We start from the raw sequence: 18899 nt of genomic DNA, 5'->3' as shown, positions 1-18899 counted from the left end.
AAATAAGATAAAGCCTTGTCTAAGGCACCTGATCCAAGTTTTGTCTCTAATTGCCTGTAGAAAATACATTGTAAACACCCAAGTATTAACTTTAGCCTCTGGAATAGGCCTACTTTCTTCAGCTAAAATCAGGTAGGTCTTTAAGGAGTAAGTTTCTTAGTTTAGACAACATTTGAAGAAGCAGCTCTGAGTCATAACTGAGTATTTCCTTCACAACAACATGAAAATATATCCAAGTTAATGAGAGAAATGAATCATGTTCTTTTTCTGAGAGAAAAAGAACACATGGACTGTGTTCACACCTTGATAGAAAGCTACTCCAGATACTGAATGGAAAATAAGAGAACATGCTTCAAAAATAAATGGGTTCCACAAGCCAGAATTATTCCCAAATTCAGTAAGGAAATTATCATATCCTAAATCAAGATTGCTCACTTGCATTTTCTAGCTTTAAAACTACTTCTCTTGTGTATCAAAGATCTTTTCCTGTCCTTTTTTGTATTACTCTGCCTCTTGCTGAATATCTAAATAAATATTCTGTTCTGCTGCTGCTGCTACAAGTCCATAGGAAAGAAGCAGCCGATGTTATTTATTGATGTTCATGAGGTGACTCATCTGTACCACTTGAAGGTTTTGGTCTATGTTCCACTGATCAAGCACTAAATGCTTAAATGCTTCTTCAGCATTATCTCCTGAGATGCCTGAAGTCTTATTTATTTCATTTATTTCTCGTTTATTTTGAGGCTGCTGCCTCAAAACAATGGATTTTTGCGAAGTTGTGAAGTTTCACCTCTTACTGTGCTTTGTTGGCAAAGCTCTGATGTGTGGAAGTGGGAGCTGTGCAGTCTGTCCCGTAGCTAATGTCAGCTTGTTTTCAACTCGAGTGTTTTGGGAGTCATTCTGACGTGCCCCAAGAAAAGCCACCAGGCAGGTTTGGCATGTTTTCATCCCAAGTCAACTTTAGGAAACGTTTCAAGTCTCTTTCTTCTGCTGTTAATGAACTTCGAAGTGCTCCAACAAGTTTCAAACCTCATCCAGGTACTCATTGGTCTCACTAATTATCCACAGACTTCATGCCTTTCACAGGCGTGTCGTTCCTGGTTTTGTTTCGCAAACTGGATCTCCACTGGCAGCGTCTGTCGGAGGGGCGCGACCCCATCCCCGCCCGAGGGCAGCGAGAGCTCCTCACGGCGCGGCCTCAGCCGCAGCGCCCCCTCGCTGCGGCGCAGGCGCGGGCGGGCCCGCGCGGCTGCCGTCGGAGCATGCGCGGGGAGGCCGCGGGGCGGAATGGTGGCGGCGCCCGCGGCCCCCGGGAACAGGTCGGTGACGGGGCCGGGCGCCGCGAGCGCCTCCGGCCGCCCGGCGCCGCGCAGCGCAGCCCGGCGTGGGCCGGCCGAGGTGGCCGCAGCAGCCTCTCCATGAGCGCCTCGGTGCCTCCCGGCAGCGCCCCGGGGGCGGTGCGGGCCGGGCCCGGCCGCGGCTCCGGCCGGGCGGGAGGAGAAAGAGGAGAAGAAGGTGGTGGTGGCCGTGGTGGTGGTGTCGCTGATGCCCTGCGCCTTGTGTTTTCCCATCAGGTGTTGTCCTTCTTGATTCCCATGTCCTATTACCAGGAGGATTTCTTCAGAGAATACCTCAAGATGATGGCGAATATGGTCATCCTGAACTTGCTCATTTGTATTTCGCTGGCATTCTGGATCGTGTCGATGACTGCAAGTACGTACTACGGTGAGTCCAAAGGCCGGGAGAGGCTGGCATGGCACGGCCACGGGCGAACCCTCCCCTCCGGCCCCTCTAGGCAGGGGACAAAAATGGGAGGAGGGATGTGCACAGCCCCTTCCTTCGTCAGTAGAGCTGATAACTCACCTCTTACAGTAGGTGATAGTGCTTTAGAAGACACTGACAGCCGCTTACTTGCAGCTCTGCCCAGGGATCATGTACAATTTAAAATGTTGGTGTCCTTTGTGATGTCTTTCTCCAAAAGAAAGCAAATAAAAAAATTAAGAAGTGAAAGGAAAAGCTGAGATGACAGAGGTCTTTCTGTATCAGGGGAAATACGTGACAGCATGGGAAGAGTGTGACAGCTTTCAGAACTGTTTTAGGAATCAGCAACATCTGCAACGTGCAGAACAGGTCATGCAGGAAGACTTCCTTAGTCGAGGAACAGAGAAACGGGAAATGGTATAAGAAGATAGGGATGTATGGATGGAGTGGCTGGCTGAGGTGTGTACTGTCAGCTCAGCTTTCTGCTCAGGCTGGCTGTGACTTAGTTGTGTGCAGTTGCAGGGACACAAGTCCTCTCTGTAGTCTCTCTTTTTGGCTCTGGGGCCACTCTTACAGCAGCAGTGTGCAAAAGCAGCTGATGCTGCCTGCAGTATCAGTTTATGCCTAGAAGAATTCAACTGTGTTTCTAAGACAGGTAAAGACTTACCATTCAGACCCCAGCTGGTTTGATGCTGGAAGAGCTCCAGTGTCATTGCAGTATTGCTGAAAGTGCATAGAGATAGACTATGAGCACCTTCAATGGCCTAGTAACACCATGGGTTCAGAAGAAACTACAATAAATACCCCACCAGTATAAGCTGACTTTTGTAGAGGCAGTTGCATGTCTCTGCTCAGTGTTTTTCAGTGATTTAGGATGGGTTACTTCTGGTACAGCATTAAATCTGTGTTGTCTGCATACTTCTGGTTTGGCTTGTAGTGAGATGCCAGATGTGTAGAAGGTATGCAGAAGCAGGCTTCACAACCAGGTTTTATTTGTGTCATTTGTCAATACCCAAGTGGAATTTAAGCATGCAACTTCATTTATGTGTGTCTGCTCTCCAAAGGTAGAGCTTTTCTGACAATTAGGATATCTAGTCCTTGTTCTTAGGAGTGAGTGGGAATTTACAGTATAGCATGGAGAGACCTGGTACCAGCTAAATCAGGACAGGGCCTGATAGAAAGGAGAAGACTGTGGACAAATCCTCCTTTTTGTAGGGAATGGTTATGGTACAAGAAGGACATAGAACTTCTGTTATTCATTTGCCTGAGACTGGAAAGACCTTGGCTTTTCAAGGAGGTAAATTAAATATACAGTAGTTAATGGGCTTAAAATGGTTCAGCCCATAAAAGTGGTGAATTCACAGCCTGTAATATAAATACAAAAATAGTACAAAAGTACTTTTATTAATGTACAGTTTATAGTAATTCTTAAGCACCAAACAGTGGGCCAGATGTTAGTGAAGCCAGTGTCAATTAATTGTTTTATTATAGATCTTAGTCTTACTTAGTAGTAATTTAATACAAATACTTTTCTCTCCTACAAGCAAATCCAAAAGGTTCAGTGTAAAAATGACCTTGAAGATATGAAAGTTCTGTTTGTTAGCCAAAGAAAAGAAACTCCTTTGTGTTCCAGTACTGCTTATACTCAAGTTTGCACCAAGAGCTGCCTTGGTTTGTGATAAGCAATACCAGGCTACAGCACTGGAGGGCTCTTAGTACCCAGCTGGTGTTCACCTTCTGAATTTCTGACTCAGCCCTGGGCTGCAAGACCCCCCCCTTGCTCACCTACTATGGCTTTGAGGCTTTTCAGTACACAGAAGAGAATTTTTTTCTTATTAATCTTTACAGTGCAATGAGTGTTTTACTGTGTCCTGCTTTGCACCAGCCAGTGTTTGTACAGAGGTGGGGGTACTGATGACACAAAAGTTCTTGCTGAAAACCATCATGTTTATCTTTCCAGCAAGACAAGCCTCTGTGCCTCTGTGAAATCTTTGTTTTACAAGATCGAGACTTACTTGAGTGCAAGATTTTTGATGTCTTGTATTTGTATAGGAGATATAATAACTTCTCAAGATTTTTTTTTCAAAACCTACATTAACTATTTGCTTTAGCTTTTAGAAGTTTCTGTGTGTTTCAAACTGAAACTGTCACTTCAAATCTTGCTGAGAAAGTAATCAGCTCAAAGTATATTTTAAAGAGCCTTAGATTAAGAGCCTTACATCATCTTTCAGAAGAACTGACAGGGCTGGTGTTTCATAAAGTAGTCACACTACTTTCACCTAGCAGACTGTCTTGCTTGGCTTTTTTTGGTAGTGGAATTTTGTCACAGTAAATTCAGATGTTAGTTTTTTGAGGTTCATAAATCCCTTCTAGAATGGAAAATACCACCATATTTATTTCTTGTCACATTTTGCTATTTTTTGGTAATTAATTTCAGTTAATATTTAATTTCAGTAAATATATTTTCTTTGATAGCTGAATGGCAAAATTGAGTAGATAACTGCAGATATATTGTCCTTCTGTCCATATGAATATCTTTCCTCTGAAGGATGAAAAGTTTTAATCTCTATTAAGATCAAAATTTAAGTATGTATCAGGAAATAATGACTTTTCAGACATGAAGACATAAAGGCTTTGTGAGGATCATGTGTAACCCTGTTATTTGATTTATCAGGTACTTTACGACCCATTTCTCCATGGCGCTGGCTTTTTTCAGTCTTGGTTCCACTAATTATTGCTACACAGGGGTTTAAGAAGAAGAGTCTAGATCACAGTGGTGCACTGGGAGGTATGTTTTTTCTGAGACTTAAGCTGAGCATTTGGTAAACTAAAGGTCCTTTTTATTGTTTGCAGTTTAAGACTTCACATAGTTCTATTGTAATAAAATATAAATGTAAGCATACATACCCCAGATTCATACTGGGCTTTTTTTCTCATCCCTATTTAAACAGGTTAACCCTGTGCTACTGTTCGTAATTTATTTGATTAATACTATTATAGTTATATAAACCTGGAAGATTCTTTTAAACTTCAGTACAGTATGCAGTTAAATCACATGGTTTGGTTTAACATATAGAAGGATTCACAGAGAAACAAGGAAATGGCAGAGGTAGTGGTAAAGAAAGACCCTAAACTGATCATGTCAGCAGCCTTCCTGTGTGGAGGGAAATCGGTTCTCTTTTCTGTATGGTTCCCCTTTTGGTAACAGAAGCAGTTCTAGACATTTTTTGGCCTGGCAAAAATGAGAAAATTAAATCTGTACTTCACTAAGAACAAATGACTGTTTCTGAAAAGTTTTTCTAGACCACATGATGAAAAGCCCAGTGTAGTGTACAATAGTGTTTATTGAAATCTGATGCAACGTTTCAGAGTGAGGTGATTCACCCTTGTCTTGTGACATTGCCTGAATTGATGTTCAGTGGAGTAAAACAGGGCCTCAAGTCCTTCCTTCCCTTGTCACCCATTTTGCAAATCTTCTGTCTGTGAGAGTTAAGGGCAGCATTTTCTACACGGACAAAAATCTTTCTGACTTTTATGTTCTGACCTCTTAACAGCTCTGCTAGCCGATTTATACTGGCGTTTGCTCTTAAATGCAACCATTTTTCTTTCAGTCCTTTAGAATTATAATCTCATGGTGAGGAGTGAAATTAGGCCTCCCCTGTGAAAGGGGACATAAAAGTGAATTGCATCAAGGAGATCAAATACTTTAAAAAATTACAGAAATAAAGAGGCATAATAAAAATCAGAAACTAACAAAGAAAAGAAGAGAGAAATAGCATCTGCTAAGATTTGGAGAAGGGTTTTACAGGTTATCTTGGAGACCTTGGATGTGGGATTCAGTACCTAAATTGATGATGACCTAAACTGATGATTCAATACCTAAACTGATGATAAACTTGCTGATAGAGGCACAGCCACAGATATATATTTACTCCTTATAAAAATAATAACATTCTTTAGGCAGAGTACTTGAATTGCAATTATATTTTCTTTGGATTCTGGGGATTTTATTGCTTCTCTTTTATTTTTGCACAGTATAACTGATTTGTGGCAAAAGGTCTTAAAAATCATATGCTTCAGCAGTTAGAATAAAATTAGTAATTTTCAATAGAATCCCTTATTGTATGATTGTTCTTAGGTTTATCAGGAAGATACTCTTCATATTCAGAAAATTTGAAGTACTTAATTGCTTTGCAAAACAACCATTGTTACATGAAGGAACTTTATATGCTTCTTTTTTCTTCATAGGACTGGTGGTTGGATTTATCCTTACAGTCGCAAATTACAGTTTCTTCTCTTCTTTGTTTGTATTTTTTGTTACTTCTTCAAAACTTACCAAGTGGAAAAAAGATATAAAGAAACAAATAGATTCAGAATACAAAGAAGGTAAGCCAAAATACTTTAATTCTTTTAGATCCCTTGTAGAGAAAAAATACCGCATGTTTCTTGTTCCTTTCAAAGGGTCAGATGAGATGTAACATCTAGAATAGGGAACACTGTTGAGACTCCCCTTGACCCTATCCCTGTGAATATTAGCAAGCCACTTTGCTTTTGCTTCTGTTCTGTTAAATAAATTGCCATAAAGTGTCTGTTTTGAATGTTTGTCTTTTTAAATTTAACTTTATATATGCGTTATTTTGGTTTTGCCTCATGCTGTTGCCTGAAATGACTAAAGTTCAGTTTCTGTACTTCAGGTGGCCAGAGGAATTGGGTTCAGGTATTCTGTAATGGTGGTGTTCCTACTGAGCTGGCTCTCTTATATATGATAGAAAATGGACCAGGTGAAATTCCTATTGACTTTTCAAAGGAATACACAGCATCATGGATGTGCTTATCCCTTTTGGGAGCTTTGGCATGCTCTGCTGGTGATACATGGGCTTCAGAGATTGGTAGTGTTATGAGTAAAAGCAAACCAAGATTGATAACAACCTGGGAACAGGTTCCAGTAGGTAAGGTGTTACCTCTTCTACATGTTCTTAATATTTTGTTAATCTGTTTTGAATTATGCATCCAACTTGAAAAGTTCCAAGAAAGACATAGAAAAACAAATATTAGAAATCTGGGATTTGAAAAGGTAACCAGGAATGAATTCTCTGAAATGGAATATAGTCAACTGTGTTTCTTCTGATCTTGTTGATGAGATGCACGAGCATAGCAACCACGGAGCAAAAATTCTGAATGCTGTCACTTCTAATCTCTGACAATAGTAAAAGAGTTTATACTGCTAATATGAATAATACAAGTTATCAACTGGTATTTTTCAGGCATTATTTTAATCAGTAGAATACATATATATTCAACAGAGACAGTACAGAAAATTCACTTCATAACCAAATCACTCATTTCCTTTAATATCCTACCAAGGGTGAATAAAGTGAACTTTCTGTCTGTCAAACGTTGTCTCCATGGTGGATGTCATTGCTGCTTTAAAGCAATATGCCTTTTTTGAATCTTGCTGACAAATTGATCAGAGGTACAGATCTTGTTGGATAGGAGTTAAATGCATGGGATTTTTTTTTCTTTATATGCATTCCTCAGATTTTTATTCAATTAGCTCTCAAACATCTCTGTTTATGGATTTAGTTCTTTTATTTTTAAATGTGCTGGTAAAACATGTCGTGTACTGCTTCTGAAAGAGGGCATTGCTTTAATGTGTACATCTCAAGGTCTGATTTTCTTGAGCAAATCTCTTCTTTTATTACCCCACCACTTCCTAGAGCAGACAAATACCAGGTGACATTGAGAGTTGTGTGCTATGTAGTTTTATTTAATTTAATTATGGTGAATATTTCTAGAGAACTAGACCTAGAGACAGGAAAGGAGTACTAACAGGCAGTAATGGTGAAGGCTAAGCTGCTCAACAGCATAATGGGAATTGTAGAAAGCTGCAGTAGATATAAGGGGAGAAAGTCACTATAAGCAGTTTGGATTTCATGTAAAACAGTTAAGTTATCACAAGTCTTTTAAAATCAGTTGTAAATCAGCTATACTTTATTTGGTTTAGGTACTAATGGAGCAGTTACTTTAGTGGGCCTGATCTCAAGTTTGCTTGGAGGCATGACAGTAGGTATAGCCTACTTTATAACTCAACTCCTTTTTGTGAGTGATCTGGAAATATCTGCTCCACAATGGCCCATCATAGTGTTTGGTGCAGCAGCTGGCCTACTGGGATCAATTGTTGATTCGTATTTGGGAGCTACGATGCAATACAGTGGTAAGAGTCTTCTTTTTTTCTCTTTTTTTTCCCTCTCTCCCAATGTAACTTAAAATTTTACTTGAACTTCAAGAAGGGCTGAGGATATGATTTTTAAATAGAAAGATTACATAAATAGCAGCGTGAAGGACAAAGGGAGCAAATGGACATAGTAATGAAAAGGAGCGAGGGTGGTTGGCCCTTTTCCACATTTTGATTTGTTTATTGTAGCTTCTTGTCATGTTGATGACTGAAAGAGACACAGATACCCAACAACTTACCTTGGAAGAAGCAATTGGTGCCCTCTCCTTTTCTATGTGTCTAATTATAGTAACATTTTATAGGAAAGAACGTCAGTTTAATATTATCCATTTACTTGGATTAAGTTGTCACTGCAGAAGCTCCATTCCTAATTTTGAAGTCTTAGCAATAGGCTCAAATGTAAGAATTAAGTAAGAAAAAGTGAACAATAGTTTACCTTCTGTTTCACTGCTTCCTGTAGAAGCTCTATAATACAGAGCGCTGTTTCCTATAAGTTAAGCTTATCACAAACTAGCTGTGACTTTAAATAAAAAGACAATATGCATTTTTAAAAAATAGGTTGACTGACTGGTTCTAAATTATTTCAGTGTTTACTCATTGCCTGTGAATAAACACTACAGACAACCTTTAGGCTAAGCTGTAAACTTATCCTATGTTTCAAAATTGTTTAGAAACCATATGTGACACTGTTGTGTTTACCAGCTTGTTTACAGAGAGAACTTAAGTTTCCAGGTTTCATTGTTGGTATACTTATTAATTGGAAGTCAAGGTGTGAATGTGCAGATGAACTGCCTCAGAGACGCAAATCCTTTAGGTCTGCCTTTACAGTGAGATCCACCAACTCTCTGGATGCTCTGGATTTGGCAATACAGCATTTTTTATGCTCCATTCTTTGTAATTCCATTAAAGTTCAAAATACAACGGAGTGTTTAACTATTTGATGAATTTTTAGATATTACTGTCCTGAGCAAGAAACACTTAAGCACTCAGACAATGTTTCAAGCTCCTAATGAGGCAGATGCATTAAGAGAATGGAGTAAGCCTAGCTAATGCATGCCTGCATTTATCAGCATCTATTTCTTCTGCATTTCATGTATTTTTTCCATGCTCAGCAACTTACCTTTTTAGCTGCAGCAGGGACAGCATGCAAGTTACACAGTTTCTTTTGTGAATTCAAAAGCATTGCTGGAGTATGTATACTATGTTGTGCATGTACATGCTGTGATATATATGTGATGTGATACAGTGCTGCTCATGTGTGCTGCTCATTTGTGTCTCTCCTTCAGCCCACTTTTTTGTTCCCTTTTCAATGTGGACTCAGAAAGAATACTCTAGTTTCTGCAGCATCTTGAAAAACAATAAATATGGCAGTGGGAATAAAGAATTGTCTCTCTTTTTTTTTAACAGTATGCTGCTAATCCTTTCTGTCAATGTTTTTTCTTTTGGTGATATTCCTAGATGTGGTGTATCTAATAGCCTGTGATACCCACTGTTTCTGAAAGAAAATCCACCCCTGAGTACACAGTTATTAATTAAAACTTTGAGTAGCTGTGAAGAAGTAAGATTCAAAATTGCCCATGTTATCAGTCTATACCTATTCTGTAAATAGCAAAGCAAACAAAAGGACTGTTACTTTACCTACTTGTTCATGATTGGAATATACACTTTATGTACAATTGAGGCATATATTTAGAAAAAGATAATTCCAGTTTTTCCTCAAAGAAAGTACTACTCTCTAAAACATAGCAAGTGTTGAGAGTTAAGCTATTAGACTTTGAAGTTTGATTTTTCCATAGCTCTTTTGCATTATTTAAGGCCAGGTTTGAATGTATGTTTCAAAACAGTATTACCAACTATATCCCTGCCAGGGAGGTTTGTAGTGGGGGTTTTTTTAAGTTTTGTCTGAGATGCAGAATTTTTTTTTATTAAAGTAGCAGCTTTCTTTGAAATTTACAGGTTGTGAGTGTTGAAAGTAAAATCTAAGAAGAAAAAAATTATTATAAAATATACTGATTTCATTTGGAATGTTCCAACGTTAAAAGCTTGCATGTGCATGTACCCAGTTACACTTCACTACAGTGTGAGTTAAGATCAAGCATTCTAGATTGGTTTGGTTTTATCAGCATACAGAATGGTGCAGCTGGACAAAACATAGGATAATGGTGTCTGTACAGTAATACCTAATGAAGTAATATTAAAGTATTGATAATACAAAGGCAGAGCAAGAAATTACCTAAGTACTACAGAAAAAACTCTAGCTGCTGGTAGTATAAAATTGCTGTGTAAATAGAATTTATAAATTCAGCCTTTGTTAGGAGCTTGTTTTCTGTCAGATTAAGTAATAATGGTCTTTCCATAATTTTTTTTTAAAACAAACATGTCTTCTTGCCAGAAAACATGTTGCTAATAAGTTGGTTTTGTTCAAAACAGCATCCTTTGCCTCAGAGTGACTTGGAACAGCTTTTTCCTCTTCTAATTTAACTTGTTTCATTCCTTTCTTTGCTGTGAAAATACATAAAGAGAAAAGATTTGACAGAAGTGTAACTTCTCAAAAGAAGTAACTTCTAATGTAAAATACTGCATTTATACCCCATTCTTTGAAGGTACCAAATTAAACTAACTGTAATTTAGCTTAGTCTGGTATCTTACAGAGATTTAACACTGTTATAGTAAAATAAATTTAGGAAGGTGTATATACTTGGTTATTAAGTTTCTCTTCATCTCAGTTGGCTTTGTAAAATGAAGTTTTTATCTTTTTCCAGGTTTTGACCAGACAATTGGCATGGTTGTTAACCACCAAACAAAAGACTCCAAGCACATATCTGGAAAACCTATATTAGACAACAACGCCGTAAATCTTTTTTCTTCTGTAATCATTGCTCTGGTGCTTCCAGGCATGTCGTGGTTTTTCTGGCCAAGAGGTTGAAATGGTTTAAGGTTTTCTGCATGCAAATAATTTATGTTCAGTCTTGCTCAGAGACTCCAAAGAGATCCAGTTGAACTCTCTGTAAGAGATGGATCTTAAACATTCAAAGAGCCGAAGGACTTTCCATCTCAACTTGTTAAGGCTGTAAACCTCATGTGGCAATCAGCATCTCTCAGGAAGGTGCTTTGTCAATAATGCTCTTGCTGCTCCTCAGGTGGATGTAGGTCATTGCCAAGTGAGGTGAAGCACTTGATTCATTTATTCTCCATTTATGGAGCTGAAGTGTTGGTGTCTATTCTCTCCAGTTCCCAGCATCTGGAAAGGCAGGAAGCTGGAAATAGAAGTCTAATCCATATCAATCAGTGTGATGGAGTCTTGTGGCTATTATCCAAGTTAGACACAAAATACACTGCAGCTTTATATAGGCAATGGTAACATGGATGGAGTGGGTGAATTCTGGTATTTCTCATTAACTACAGTTTGTAAGGTCTTTTGGAAGTATTTGGGCAGGGAAGAAAGAATTCCGCCTTATTGCCTATTCTCTATCCTGATACTATCTCCACTTCCCTGAGAATAGGTTTGATAAAAATGATCCATACATAACATTGGAAACAAAAATCTAAATTTAAAGTAGAAACTTTAAGCTGTTCCAGTAAGAATAATAAAATTTTCTGTGCTTTTTTGACATATTTATTTCAAAAGTAATGATATTTATGAAGATTTGTCGATACTGTGGTACTTATCAAATACTTTAAAATTAAAGATGAGAGTTGTGGATTCACAATCATCTCTTTAGAAAATTAATGCTTTTTTCTATAAGTATAGAATTGTTCCATAGTGTTTGGCATTCTAACCAAACTATACTCCTTGGTTATTTCTCAGCAGTGGAAATGTTTCCCATTTTGTCTGGGGCTTCTATTTAGAGATGATGACCTCAGCAAAGAAACTACAGATGTTATCCTTGTTGCAAATGGGGGAAATCACACATATAAACCCTTTAAAAATAGAAATTTAATTTTTGATGCTCAGGTTCCTGTGTTAGGTAATTCTTTCTTCCATCATTCATTTATAAAAGTTGCAGAAGTAATGTAGCCAGTACAGATTGTATTTAAACTTTAGAGATACTCTCATAACTTCTCTGCGTTGACATTCAGAAGTGTGGGCCCATACTTTTAGCTTAAGAAAAGCTTTTCCTTTTTTCTTAAACATAGATTAATATTTTGTATTGAACATCTGGGTTTTTTTACAAGTGTCTTGTGTATATTGCCTGTCTTAATTCAACTGACTTTTTTATTTTGTCACCTTCTATTGGAATATTAAAAAACTTTAACACCTTTCATACTGAGTTTACTCTTTAGAAGTCTAGTCTATATAGATCTGGAATTCATCACTGGAACTACTCACTGTATTACCCTATTATGAAGATGAGAACTCAAAGTAGTAAAAGCTTTTTGAAAAGAACGAATTGTGTAGCTGCTCTATGTCTGTTCCTGTGGAAGGGCACAAAATTATGGAAGTAATATATGCACTTAAACTGTAACAATAAACACTTGGGAATTTTATGCACTGTTTGGACGTATGCTGCTTCTAAATAAACACTGAATTCGTTGTCTTCTATGATTTTATTAATACTGTTGTGGTTTCTAGAATTGAGCAAGTAAAATTTTTGTAAGATACTTTTTTTTTTAGATAAATGCCTTACTCTTATATTCTTTGTTTCCTGAAGTGAAGTGTACTTTCAGCCACTGAAGTGGACATGGTCAGCTTTTTTCACTATTTTTTGAGTCCATTTGAAAACCAGCTTACCATGGTGAGAAGACATCTGATTTCATATTCATAGCAGCATGAAATGCTTTGATCTGTGATCATATGAACAAATGTGATCTCACTGAATTCCTGTAGTTAGCATCTTCAAAGGCCATAATTTTGGAATTTTTTTTGTCATTTCTTAGTTATGATACTTGAGTTACTTTTGAAATTTCCACTCATAAGTTTCCAGTGTACAGAAAGTTATGAGCACACTTAAACTCTGAAAAGGAGGGTGTTAACTTCATGTGTATTGAGTGTAGCTTAGGCAGATATTGTTACATTTAATTACTCAGTAACTGTAAACTGACAAGCTTTGGGAGAAGGTGGAGGTGGGAGTAGGGGGATACAGGGAAGAAATAGCAGAATGTGACAAACTGCCTACAGCTTGGTGTGCGTCACTAAGACCAGTTTCTGGGCTCACAAGGCAGCAGATGGATAGCCCCTGTCCAAGTGCTACTTGGAGAGACAAAAAATGGAGGAAGTAAAAAGAAAAACGGGGAGTTAAGAGAAAAGCAGGAAGCTGATCAATTGGAAATTGGAAAATAGGTTACTCCAGTTAACAAATTTCATTCCATTCTTAAAGACTTGAATTATTCTTTAGCTTCAGAACCATCGGTACCCCTGGTATATACCTCTGTCACTGATTTTGCATTATTAATTAAATGGCATCAATATTTCCACAGCACCAAGGCAACACACTCAAAAACATTTTAATTGAAGCACTTACAATTGTGACTTACAGGTCCTCATGCTTTGCTTGATTGGTGGATGTGATAGACGTTGAAGTAAAATTTTGACAGAATTGCATGCATAATCTTTAGCCAGATCTCACCCAGACTTGGTGCTGTGATTGTTGAAGTATACTGGTAGCAGAATCACCAGTATCTCTTTTTTTCATTTCTGTTTCATTGTTATGGGTCTGCACATGCTGCATCATTACCCAGTTTGCTGGGACAGCAAAATAAAGTGGTGTAAAAAACAAAGGGAATATACCACCTGTCTTGGGTATTAGAACAAGCTGATTCTGCAGATTGACTTTTTCTGACAGTGAAGGGCTGAAATGTCATGAAATTCTGTTGGTATTTTACAGAACCATCTTGGGCACTATTCACATTGTAATCTCAGATTTGTAAGTAGGATTTGTTTTCTCTGCATTTCTTCCAGCAGTGCTTTGGTCCCCGCACAGCCTTTTCTTTACATCTCATTATCTAACATTTTAAATTGGCATTAAGTCACTTTTCTTCAAGCAGGAGTTAACCTGTTTTACAGGAAATTTATTCCCTTAAAGCTTTGTAGGTATGCTTCTGGCTATTGCTGTAACTGGATAATAATTTTTAATTCAAACACTGCTTCTGGTGGGGGGTAAGGTGCAGCTCAGGGGTACAATTATGTGCCTGTTGTAATGCATAAATCAGAGAAGGTACATGAATTCACTCAGACTATGTGGATCCCTGCAGCACTCCCAAGCCTGCAGCCACCCTTAGTAAATATTGATGCCAATACCAAATGAGGATGAAAACAGAAATGTGGAAACAAAGCTACTGAGAAAATGGCAGCTTGTACTTGGGTACTCCCAAGTCTGTAAAACTTGATTCCAATTCCAAGAAATTCCACCAGGAATATTCAGTAGCTTTTCTACAGCATTCATCTCACAAAGTCAATTTTAATCTCTTCCTACTACAACCACTAATTAAATCATAGAATCACAGAACAGCCCAGGTTAGAAGGGACTTTTGAGAGATCATTTGGTCCAACCTTTTGTGGGAAAGAGATCTTTGGTGAGATTATCTAGCAATAATCAATCTGTCCAATCACATTTTAAATAGCTTTGATGATGGGCACTCTACCACAGCCTTATACATCAGAGTTTTCCTTGAAACACAGTAAGGTGGATGCATAGGAAAGTATATGATCACCATTATGATTTCTGATCAGGAAACATTTTGTGACTGACTGATGGTATGAAGCGAGTGTCATACACTGTATCCCTTTGAAAATATCTTCATATTAAATGTATCCTCCTACAGCAGACCAACCAGCAGCATTGCTTGTGCTGTTCTGGGATTTGCCATTTTAGAGCAAGGACAAGTGTTTGCTAGTCCAGCTGAGATTCAAGAAGTGAAGACTGGATTAACTGAAATGTGGAAGAACCAGCCTGAGCTATGCTGAGGGAAGGAGAACTGCACCAGTATGGAAACAACTGCCTGTTTGCAGGGAGCTACCTGGCTGGACCTGCTGAGTCACCTGGGAAGCCTTGCATTACTTGTTTGCACCTCTCTTGTCTGGTGGCTCCTTTTTTGTGGCTTTGTTCAAACAAGCATAAAGCAGAGTTAAATACTGCAAGGTGATCACTATCCAAATTGGTCTTGGAGATTCAAACCCACACCATCAGCAAGGATGACAGTAGTTTAAAAAAACAATGCATCCTGCAATTAGAAGAAGCATCAGTAGAAAGTAGTAAGAAGTTTTCTGGTGCTCATTTGTTAATATCCTTTAGTATCTTCAGTAACTATTTTTGTAAGGTCTTTGCAGCTGCAGCCCTAGCTGCAAAGCTGGGAAAATAGAAGGACATCATAAAAAATCATGTGACTGTGTTCTGATGTTCCTTGGTAAAGGGCTCTTGCTGCGTTGGCTTATGCAAAGTTCAGCCCAGTACTAGAAAAGCAAGAACTTCTGTCATCCTACTCTTTTGTCACTATTACTTGTTTTCCTGATATTTCATTGTTTCACTTGTTGACTTCCTAAGTCCTGAATTCATTCCACTGTCAGAAGCTGCTATGATAGAATGGTCCCCCAAAGCAGCAGCAGTCTCATTCTGCCTTAAATTGCCAAATGTCCTGGTTATGGTGCTCCCAACAGGTGCACATCATCTCATTCCATTAGGTGTCCCATCCTAATATAATTTTAAATGAAAAAGTGAAAGGAGCTGATTCATGATGCATTGGGGTGAGAAGCATGTATATTACTCACCTCTGAATTCTGGAAACTCTGTCTTTTGGTAGGTGCCATAAGAAAACAAAGACATGGGTGTCAGCATCTGACCATTGCACTTGGTGGTGTCTACTTGAGGAGCTCTGTAGTGCATTTATTTAGCTTGTGCCAAGCTATGCCAGAAAAATAAAAAGCATCCCCCATCAACCAAACCATAGAAAGTGCCCAAAGCCCTTATCACAAGAAAAAAGGAAGTGTAATATTATTTACTGTTCTTTAGAGTTTGAAGTTAAATGAACAAAAATATTTTCACGTTGTTTGCCTGCAGATTTGAGTAATAAACCACTTACGTTCAAATAGGTTTGGTGTGGAGTAGATTAACTAATGTTTCCCTTGGGTTCAGAACTTATCTGAAATAAGAATGTAATCTAGATGTTAAATTCATATGCCTTAGCTTTTTCTTTCCTCTCTCTAATGAAGAAAGTTTTTTATAATATATCTTGGGGTTTTTCCCCAGTGGCAAAAAAATGGATGCCTACACATCAGTCTGTGCCCATGTCAATGGAGTCTGCAAGTCCAAAAATCACTCTTGCACGTATGCAGGAGATTTTGGGATTTTTGTCCCTAGTTCTTTGCAATTGTAATCATTAAAGGTCTTTTACAATTGTTAAATATCCTCTTGTGTTTGTTTTCTGCCATTATTTGAAATAAGCAGGTTGGGTTTAATTCCAGTTTTGTTTATCTCTTTCTCTGTTTTACCACCCCGACTCCTGGACTGGAGTCCACAGCTCTGCTCTGATACTGACTGTGAGTAAGAGGAACCACAGAACAACAACTCTTTTCATAGCAGCAGGTACAAAGTCAGTCTAATCTTCTGGGCATGACACAGAACTGATCTATTTTGTGCAATTATTTTTCTTTGCTAGTGCAAATAGTCATATAAAACTACTATTTTATGTCCTCTGGGACCTATAATGTTTCCCTTCCCATCCGGGTTTAGGGAGAAGTGAAATGTAAACCCACAAAAACTGACAGCTAGGGCTGAAAGTTGCAGAAATCTGAGCTCCACTTTTGCATTAAGGATTTTGAGGAGTGCTATGGTATCCTGATATATATGAGAGTTTAATGCAGAATTTACCTTAAGGTTAGAAGGCAGTTCTAAAAAAATCAGCTCAGTGTCTTCCCCAGAATCACAGCATCAGTTCTGTGTGAGGCCATATCAAGGCACAACAGAGACGGATGCACACCAGTATTATTTTATTACTCTACCCAAGAGTACCTAGAAGAGCTTTCTTCCCAATTTTTTTCAGATGGGAAAGCTGAAAAGCAGAAAAATAACCCCGTGTTGGCAGACAGCCCGTTCAGGGGTAAAATGCAACTTGGTGTAGTGCTCTCACTCCCAGGAGGCTTTGGCCAGAGAAACATCACTGCTGCTGCTTGTTACAACATTGTTCTCAAAAATGTAATCCTAATCTAATCAGGCAATGTGCGACCCCACGGGACCATTCATGTTCAGAATCTCTTGGCAGCACAGAAGATTTCTTTTTTCCTGCAGAATTGAAAAGACACGGGTAACCCCCCAGCCCCTCACAATGCCCTGGGGCATCACCTGCTTCAGGCATGGGGGCAGGAGTCCTCTATACTTAAGCATTTTTCTATACAGAAAATGTGACCAATATTTCTATCACTACACCTCACCATTTCTAACTATAAAATACAAACATTTTAAAAGAAAATATTTCATGGGTCAAAGCAGTAAGAATGTGTTGGTTTTAGGGGAAGTATTCTGCTGAAAGTAATATGCACTTGACCTTGATAAAGTCTTCTTTGCATTTTGTCTATGTGACTTTCTTGAAACTGGGTTATTTGGTGTAATTAAAAGAAGCACTTTTTAAGGCTTTAATTTGAAATTTCTAAAGGAAGAAATTATGAATAAAGGAATAGGCTAGCTGATTCAATTCCATTTGTTCAGTCACAGAAAGGAAAGCACTTGCTTTAAGAGTTTACACGATCATCCCAGTGTCCAGTCACTTGTCCTTTCGACAATATTTTAAAATGCAGGACTGAGAAAGGGTGATAATTGACAATGTAATTGTTGTTGCTGGTTTTTTACCTGCTCATCACCAGTGTCTGCTGAGCAAAACACTTCAAGGAACCCTTCACAAAGGAAAGTGTCTGTAAATGCATATGTATTTTAAGAGCGCAGCAATATATTTTATATCAATGGTAGGAGTTGAATGATAATGTTAAAAAATGGTTTATTAAGTCTTTTCCTTGTTTTAAAGGCTACTTTAGGATAACTTGCTTCAATTTAAACCATACAGCGTAATCTTGGGATTTCTCCATTAATTCCCATGAAGTATATGTTTAGAATACAAGTTTTCCTCTAAATGTTTGAAGGCTTAGTTGAAGGACCTACATTTTAGTGAGATGTGGTTCTCATTTGGGCCATTAATAATTCTGTCTTTTTTCAGCAGTGAATATGATGAATACAATATTGAAAAAATAAAATTATTTGAAATTGCTGTTAGATGTGAGAGCTGGTAGAGATAGTCAATCTCCTGTGAACTGGGCCTGAGGACTGCCTGAAATGCAATCTGTATCAGGCCAAATTCATGTCACCAGGCTACCCAACACCCCTCAAGCAAAACTGTCAGAAAATAAGGAATTATTTGTTTCACTTGCTAATTGGTCTTTAAAAACTTGTGTTTCATTTTGAATCTGAATGTGTCTGGCTTTAGATTCCTGCTGTTACTTATTTCCTTGTGCCTGTTCCTGCTACAGCACTGATGAGCTGACCAAAGTGAGCCCTTTCCTTTTCTCTGCCCTATTTTTAAACTGTGGGCCAAATTCCAGTCCAAGTTTTATCAGTGCCATGCACTGAGATTAAAAACTTCTTCATTAATTCCTTATTTCATATCCAGGAATTACCTCTGCCCTTTTGCTGCAGTCATATACTTAGATACCTGCTAGGTTTTGACTATCTAATTTGTTACATGGACTATGAAGGTAATACTTTTGTATTCCTTACAATGTTTCCACTTTTCATTTTCAGACGACAGCTTTTTATACAGTTTTTGCTGGATACCCCATTCTTGTCACTGTGTATCACACTGACAGTGCCATATCGCTTCAAGTTTGATTAGCATTGATTTTACATTTACTTTACAGGCCATTTAGGAAACCCAAAAGGACCTGAAGGAAACATCAATTTTCAAAGACAACTGTCTCACCAAT

General features: G+C 38.2%; 1 protein-coding gene across 2 annotated transcripts; it reads left to right on the top strand.

The window, feature by feature from the left end:
* The first annotated feature begins 1194 nt into the window (after window positions 1-1194).
* On the top strand, window positions 1195-12539 carry TMEM19 (transmembrane protein 19). Of its 2 annotated transcripts, XM_071423422.1 has the most exons (7): window positions 1195-1319; window positions 1575-1725; window positions 4436-4549; window positions 6010-6147; window positions 6456-6710; window positions 7766-7975; window positions 10759-12539. In XM_071423422.1, exons 1-7 carry the CDS (start codon window positions 1263-1265, stop codon window positions 10920-10922), a joined length of 1089 nt encoding a protein of 362 aa, XP_071279523.1. In that variant the 5' UTR covers window positions 1195-1262; the 3' UTR covers window positions 10923-12539. The 2 variants fall into 2 exon arrangements, with proteins under 2 accessions (XP_071279523.1, XP_071279522.1); XM_071423421.1 differs by having other exon boundaries at window positions 1248-1725.
* Window positions 12540-18899: the final 6360 nt, after the last annotated feature.

This window comes from Agelaius tricolor, unplaced genomic scaffold (assembly GCF_023055355.1).
Source record: "Agelaius tricolor isolate 1412-34295 unplaced genomic scaffold, bAgeTri1.0.p SCAF_3, whole genome shotgun sequence".
In the NCBI taxonomy this organism is placed as follows: domain Eukaryota; kingdom Metazoa; phylum Chordata; class Aves; order Passeriformes; family Icteridae; genus Agelaius; species Agelaius tricolor.
This window is presented reverse-complemented; position numbering and strand designations above follow the sequence as displayed.